The following is a 7,327-nucleotide window of genomic DNA, read 5'->3' on the forward strand; positions in this document are numbered from 1 at the left end:
AAAATTACGCGTAAATCAATCACCGTTCAAATTTATTCACAGAAAGCATGACAGGCTATTTACACAGGTTGAGAGAAAAAAAAACAATAAAATTTACAATTTGAAAAAAAACACAACTAAAAAGAGAGAGAGAACAGTTATAGCTTTCAGTGTGGGCCAAGCAAAGCCTTTGGGCCGCTGTCGCGTGCACCCAGGGAAAAAACGAAAGGAAAATGAAGAAACAAAGGGAAATGAAATGAGAGTTGATAATTTTTGATAATTCAAGGAGAGTTTATATGAGTAAGCTAGAGGGTTCAGGAGAATGAGCAATTATAACAATTAGGATTATTACATTGATGGATATCATTGTAGGCGGAGACCTTCAGTAGGTTGATGTCAGATAAGCTCCGGTTGTTATGTTTTAGGTGATAACTAGATTTTAGAGTTGCACTCCCGTCGATCCGTCAAAGCCTAATTCGAACACCTTGGTACGGTAGGCCTATGTATTTTAGAAAATCCAACAGATCCCCCAATGGTTTATAAATAGCGCGTGACTTGTTAGTAACTTTGTTAAATCGTATTTAAAAAGGCCGAATTGTTAGTAATTACACATAATAATGGTTTCCTCCGCTTCACCGAGATCCTTGTGTCCGATGACCACAGCAATACCAAAAGATCTGACAATCATTCCCTACTGTCGGCGTAGAGTCTACATTTCTTTTCACCTTAACCTCATGGAGGCTATCAAAAAACTTTTTTATAACAATCGTCAGATTGTCAAGCATTTCAATGCCTATGTCCCGTTCGAAACAACCCTTTAAACAACTCACTGCGATCTTCCAATCCGGTGTTTTTTCGCATATTGATATATTTCGCATGTACTTACAAACTAAGAAATTACTTCTTTTTCTAATCGTAATGTTTGAATGATACGATTAAATTAATTAGATACGCGTTTCTTTAATACATTTTTGAACATATACCATGTATTATCGATATCATTTTGGAACATTTAGTGAATTGTAATTTCCAATTACCGATAGACGGCGCAAGTGCGCCACATTTCGTTTCAACACCTTCGAAAGACCGTTTCCACTATAGACATTAATAATTTTGTCTTAACGCAAATTTTGTACGGGAAATTTTAATATTTTGTATAAGCCTAGGTTGCAAGATGTCTTAACATCTATATTATGTTTCATTATCCTGTAATTTAAAATTCAAAAATTATATTTTCTAAAACTGATCAGTCCCCCACCTGACTCCAGTGGGTGTGATTTAGTTTGTTATGGAGCTACAACCGGCCGCTCAGCTTTTACGGCAAATAAACTTAAGATATATATTTAAAAAAAATAATAGGCAATACAAAAATCATATCGAATTAGAAACGTATATTAATGAGCTCGGCGAGGTTTCAATAATAATCATCAAACATGATCGATTATGTTCCGCTTGTAGCGTTTTATGCGATGAATTAGATTTTATATTTGATTGTCCTATACTGAATTAGATTTGTGAAAACAACCTAATTTTGAACAATCTTTGGTAATCTCTATATTCTAAAAAAATCCAACAACCCAGTTTGCTAAATTCAATGCATGCATATAGATCCCTCCAAATGGTGTACTAAGCGTGTTTATTTTCTACAATGTATAGAAATTAATAGTAGATCGTCATTTTGATGATCGCGTCGCGATCGCTTCCATTGAAGAAAAAAAAACACGCATTTGAGTGTCTAATCGTAACATGACACCCTAAATTTACGACCACCAAATATCGCCATAACTCTTACTCACTCAGCATACCGGGATTATACACAACAATCGTATAATGTATAAATTGTCGCTAAACACAAAACCAAACCGGTTTGGGTGTATGTTGAATGAAGCAATGATGTTAATGCGAATGAGTCACCTATTTCGTCGTTGTATGTCTTCTTTGTCATTATTCATACAATATGCTATAATTAGACATGCGTGTTTTTTCTTCAACGGAAGCGACCGGTTTCGGTTATACTATTACTTATTATTATTATACTGTAACCTGAACTTTGCTAGAAGTCAGAAAATGTTCGTTTCGTTGTAGAAGTGACGCCTGTTAAGTTGAAAATCTTATTCTATTTACGTAGATTTTACGCATTAGAACTTGGATTTTTTTAATAACATAATATTTGATTATGACGTGAATCTATGACAGCTGTAGAGAGTTCATTGACACTAACAACAGCTTCCAGTTGGAGGTCGGTTGACGTACTTGAACGGGTCCGGCTCGTGCATCTAGAAAATATCAAAATGGACAAAATGAAAAATGAGCTTCAGCCTTATAGTATAGCTATCTCCAGAATCTCAATGTATTAAGATAGGCAGCCAACGTGATTAACCCCAATCAGTCGCTTGCCGGCTCAAGGCTGAATAGACGATTGTCTGAATGAACCGGAACCGAAATTTCCAAGTCATGTGATCAAAATGCTGTAAATTCGACTATCGACCACCGATATGTGTACTTAGATTTCCGATTTCAAAATCAAACCCCCTGTTTCACTTCCGGGCAGTTGTGGTGGGTTTGTAAGGGACACGCCAATTAGTTAAATAAATAACAGGATCAGTCCCTATTTTGAGATAAAATGAAAAATAAAGAAGCAAAATAATTTAATTGTTACTTCAGACAGGTACCTACGGAAGCCCCTAGGTGACATAAGAGATAATTTTTTTCATAATTTCGACTTATTAAGTCGAATTTCGACATAATAAGTCGAATTTCAACTTAATAAGTCGAATTTCGAGATAATAAGTCGAATTTCGTGTTAATTAAGTCGAATTTCGACTTAATAAGTCGAAATTCGACATAATAAGTCGAATTTCGTGTTAATTAAGTCGAAATTCGACTTAGACTTATTAAGTCGAATTTCGACTTATTAAGTCGAAATTCGACTTAATTAACACGAAATTCGACTTATTATGTCGAAATTCGACTTAATAAGTCGAAATTGTGAAAAAGTTTTCTCGTATGTCACCTAGGGGCTTCCGTAGGTACCAATGAGCACACATATACCCAATGCTTGATTGTGTTTAGTTCTCATCTGTGTTCACGCATATCTTACCCGGGACAATTTCCAGGCGAGATAATGAACTATATAGACACAACTATATCTGTACTTAGATTTCCGATTTCAAAATCAAACCACCCTGCAGTTGTGGTGGGTTTGTAAGGGACGCCAATTTGATTAGGAACAACTCGCAGCGGATCCCCGGAAAGCCAGTGCTTTTTTAATTTGTTGTGGTAAATGACATGTTTAGCTGGTAACGACAGACAGCATTCATCGGAAGTACAATTGATAAAAGCCATGTGAACAATTGTATTTTGAATTGAGACGAGTAGTTCTTCATAGGTTAACTATTTTATTTGACGCACGAGCTTTCGCTACTGCACTAGCTTTGACTGGTAAAAAAGAAATACCAGAAATACCGGTATTATACTCTACAATTATGGAACGTAACTTGTCGGGTGTATTTAAAGTGTTTCATAGCTTAAAGCCCTTTGACGCTTCTGATAAAAATAGGTTTTTGTCCACCGGATCTTTTGTTCAAAACAAGAGTATTGGGACTTGAGCATCGAACACTGGCGAATATTTAATGGGGGCAGGCTTCAAGCTGTAGATCGATATCTGCGTAAGTCAACATGAAAACTGAGACATTTTTGGCTAGAAACTCTAGAATAAACCTACCAATCCTGTGCTCGGACTAAACTGAAAATATTTCCGAAATCTTGATAGACGAAGAATTGTCGCTAGCTCGCAATCAACTTCTCTCGCTTCGCCGGCCTAACAAAAACAAAATAGATGTACATTAATAAGATGCTTAAGTCATCGTTAAATGAAAATTTCGAAATCCGCAAAATTGGCTTGAAGCCATACCACGAAGTTCGTCAAATGATCCATAGAGAATAATTTCTGTGAGCCTTCTATCTTTCCATTATACACTGCCACGCATTCTTTTACGCGGTCACGAGGCAATTTAAAAAGACGGTATGTGGCCGAAACGTAATGGGCTGAGCCCAGCATCTTTTGTATTTCTTCATCTTTGATTTTGACATTGCTGGCATTGACGAGACGTGGGCAGCTGAACCCACACTCTCTCACCATTTCCACCATGTTTTTCCAATAAAGGGCGCCTCCAAGTCCTTCGCCTGTCGTAAAGTAAATATATATCTCTTTTGTTATGAAATCTTTCTTTGATAAAAATAATGGCATAGTCGACTTTCGATAACCGGATCATACCCCAAAGAAGCTGATTTCTGCTTAGATGGAGGGGTACCTCTTGGTCACAGTACATATCGCTGAAGTAAAGTTCACCACCGACCTGGAAATGAAAAATGAAAAAAAAAAATCTTTTTATGGCAGTTTTCGATTGGTCCTGTACCGATTCCGGAATTCTCTTCCATCGCGTTCGTTTCGATCAGAATGCGCTCTTTACCTTTTCCGGAGTAGCATAATCTATAAACCCAACGAAAGTGGCATTCAGGGCCACCTTCGGTTATCTGAGTTAGTCGACTATAGTCGAACTAAACGAAACCGAATGTCCGTTAGTCGGAACTATATTCCGGAAATAGTTCGAAAATCAAGCGCATTCGGTTATTTGTTCCGACCACTAGTCGACTAGATACGAAAACCGAATTTGGCCCAAGCTATCACAATTGGACCCCTCGCTGAACTCGATTTTACCTTCAAAGCTCTGAATGCTTCTTTGAATACAAATTTTTTATCCGCCGTAAGATTCACAACGCAGTTTGACCTGTAATTGAATTGAATTGATATTGAATTCAATTGAAATTGAATGACCTTAGACAATAGATGTGATATTAAGATTGGCAGTAAAGTGCTAACTGCACACTCGTGGTGGAAGCCAGATTAAAATTTTATACATACACGATTATATCATATGAATTTGGTTGAACACCAGCATTTTCCAGATTTTCGATGTATCCTTTCAAAAATCGAACGTTTGGCTTACTGTAACCATATTTTTCTGTGTGCCATGAAACGTACCGATTTGCTACTTGCAGCTGGAAAATCAACGATGATAACCTTATTATGCCAATAATCTTCCCTTTCTGTGACGGTAGAAATCTTCTACCGACAAATAATTTTCCGTCGTCCAGGAGTGCACAATCGAAACGGGGGGTCTCCAGTGTCCACTCACCATTTCATCCGTCATATCAACACCCGTGACGCACCCGCTTTCTCCGACCAGCTTACTGAGCGTATATGAATCTCTACCACTTCCGCATCCTAAATCCAACACGGACGCTCCTGTCAAACAGTCGGGGAATACTGAACCACAGCCAAAGTATCTGGATAGAAATGGTGTATATAATGTTCTCAGGTTTAGGAACTGGAATATAAGTCACACAAAAAGAGGTTAAAAGTGAAGAATAAAAAGTCGCTGAAAAATGACCAAAAGAATATACGCAGATGAATCGTTTTTTCGAAATTTGGATAAAAAGTTGCGCGTCCATTTAAGACGTCCTCTTAGAAAACAACAAATTTTCGAAAGAGAGACTATAGGCAAAATCTGTTATCGAGTGTCAACCTCTAAAAATGAAGAAATAAAGGAATAGTTGCCGCTTACCGGGACGACACATCCTCGTGCACCAATTTCAACGCCTCGTCGATATGCGATGGATGTTTATTGCACGTTGTTTTGCACACGTTTGTCCGAAGATCAGCGCAGGTTGTTAACGTTTTACCGTAGTATTCGCGCACGTTCTCTTCAATCAAGCTCCCGGGTTCCGTCGACGCCATTTTCAGCCCACTATCTATATTCGGACCCCGCCTTAGATATAGATAACCTTCTAGCCTTTTGTAAACTCTCTATCGACCCCACGAGGAACTTAATTATAACTACTAACGATCACGTGTTTTTCAGGTTTTGTTTTCCGTACGTGTTTCGGCAAACGATTGTTTGTACTGTGAATGAAACATTGAAAAGTGCTATTGAAGAGTTTCTCACAACTGGCCCGTGAAAAGAGAAACTAGTTTTCGAGATTTAAAAATACATTCGGTATCCAGATGGTGGAATACGGATTAACGGATTCGGCTCAAACAAAGCCTAATTAATGGCCATGGCTTTTGATTATATTAATGCGCTTTTTTTTTAAATTGTAAATATGTAAGACTTTGATACACGGATACGTAACTATAATCCAATATGATCCAGGATCAAACGCGAGGGACAGCTGTCGGTAAATACATGTACAACGTCGTTTATTCTGCGAGTGTCGGTTAGTAAATTGACTAAGTTGTAATGAATGTTAGTATCTTATATACATCACGGTTACTATTTACAATAAACAAAATATAAACATAATTAAAAACTATGGTCACTTATCGGGCTGTGTCTGGGTGGAACACGTTAATCCGTGTTCCGCTGAGGCCTAATATAGCAACTATTATGTGTATATATATTCTAACATTCAATCGAGGTGGCCTCCCTGGTTATGTCCGTCAATTAACTTACCGAAACTTGAGAATAAACCTACATACAAATATATCGATTGGTGTCTATAGTACCTGATCTTGGATTGTATCGCGATAGTTTTGTGTATAAAAGTCTTATACACAGGAATGCCGTTTTCTAGCCATTAAGAAACACTAAAAACGTACTGCAGCGTACGCGATTGTTCCTTCTCTATTGAAACTGCTACGCTGGCGATAACTTTTAACTTCTGGAAGTAATGATTTTTTCTTCTAAATGTAAAAAGTAATAAAAATAAAACAAGAATAAAATTGATAGATGTCAGTTTTCTTTACAGTAGCTACTGTTGGGTCCTCTATTAGTGTCCAACTGCACACTAGTGACACCTAGTGATCTTCACTTGCCATAAATGGAATCCTCTATCGCCACAGTAGTTGATGTCCTACTGCACACTAGCACACCGGGTTGATCCTCACTTGCCATATGCAGAATCATCTATCTGCGGTAGTTGATATCATACTGCACACTAGTGACACATGGCGGGTCCTCGTGGAATATTGAATGTTTAAGTCCTGCTTTAACTATAAGGACTAATGTTTTTAAAATAACATCATGGATCTTCAAACTGTTTGAAGATACTATAGAATTGAAATTGAAATGCGTAGGCTACAAACACGATCTTGGCTTGCCTTTCGGCTCCAGTTCCGTGATATGGTAAGAAGAATCCCCACATGGGAAGAAAACACGCAACATTCTAATCTGCTGTTCATTAATTATAATGTTTATGAAATATAACTGTGGGGTGTATTCAAACGGTTTGCTACAACGGGAGGCTTTAATCGCCAGATAAGTTAAAGAAAATCCTTTCGGTTAAG

At 37.6% G+C, this 7,327-nt stretch overlaps 1 protein-coding gene across 2 annotated transcripts; it reads right to left on the reverse strand.

Annotated features, from left to right (window-relative positions):
- Positions 1–21: 21 nt before the first annotated feature.
- LOC141909749 (arsenite methyltransferase-like) lies at positions 22–6,578 on the reverse strand. Of its 2 annotated transcripts, none has more exons than XM_074800348.1 (9): positions 6,495–6,578; positions 5,607–5,944; positions 5,178–5,328; positions 4,904–5,040; positions 4,700–4,769; positions 4,256–4,337; positions 3,893–4,164; positions 3,704–3,799; positions 22–2,255 (listed from the first exon to the last, which is right to left on the reverse strand). In XM_074800348.1, exons 2-9 carry the CDS (start codon positions 5,777–5,779, stop codon positions 2,196–2,198), a joined length of 1,041 nt encoding a protein of 346 aa, XP_074656449.1. In that variant the 5' UTR covers positions 5,780–5,944; positions 6,495–6,578; the 3' UTR covers positions 22–2,195. The 2 variants fall into 2 exon arrangements, with proteins under 2 accessions (XP_074656449.1, XP_074656450.1); XM_074800349.1 differs by lacking the exon at positions 6,495–6,578 and adding an exon at positions 6,449–6,470 and having other exon boundaries at positions 5,607–6,009.
- Between the last annotated feature and the right edge of the window lie 749 nt (positions 6,579–7,327).

This window comes from Tubulanus polymorphus, chromosome 8, assembly GCF_964204645.1.
Source record: "Tubulanus polymorphus chromosome 8, tnTubPoly1.2, whole genome shotgun sequence".
In the NCBI taxonomy this organism is placed as follows: Eukaryota; Metazoa; Nemertea; class Palaeonemertea; order Tubulaniformes; family Tubulanidae; genus Tubulanus; species Tubulanus polymorphus.

Bases quoted from the DNA above. Each gene is read 5' to 3' on its own strand.
- LOC141909749 (XM_074800348.1), bottom strand. From the start codon at position 5,779: ATGGCGTCGACGGAACCCGGGAGCTTGATTGAAGAGAACGTGCGCGAA. The intron at 4,338-4,699 runs GTAAAATCGAGT...TTTCATTTCCAG, and splicing joins AAGCATTCAGAGCTTTGAAG to GTCGGTGGTGAACTTTACTT. The intron at 3,800-3,892 runs GTATGGCTTCAA...TGTTTTTGTTAG, and splicing joins ATCATTTGACGAACTTCGTG to GCCGGCGAAGCGAGAGAAGT.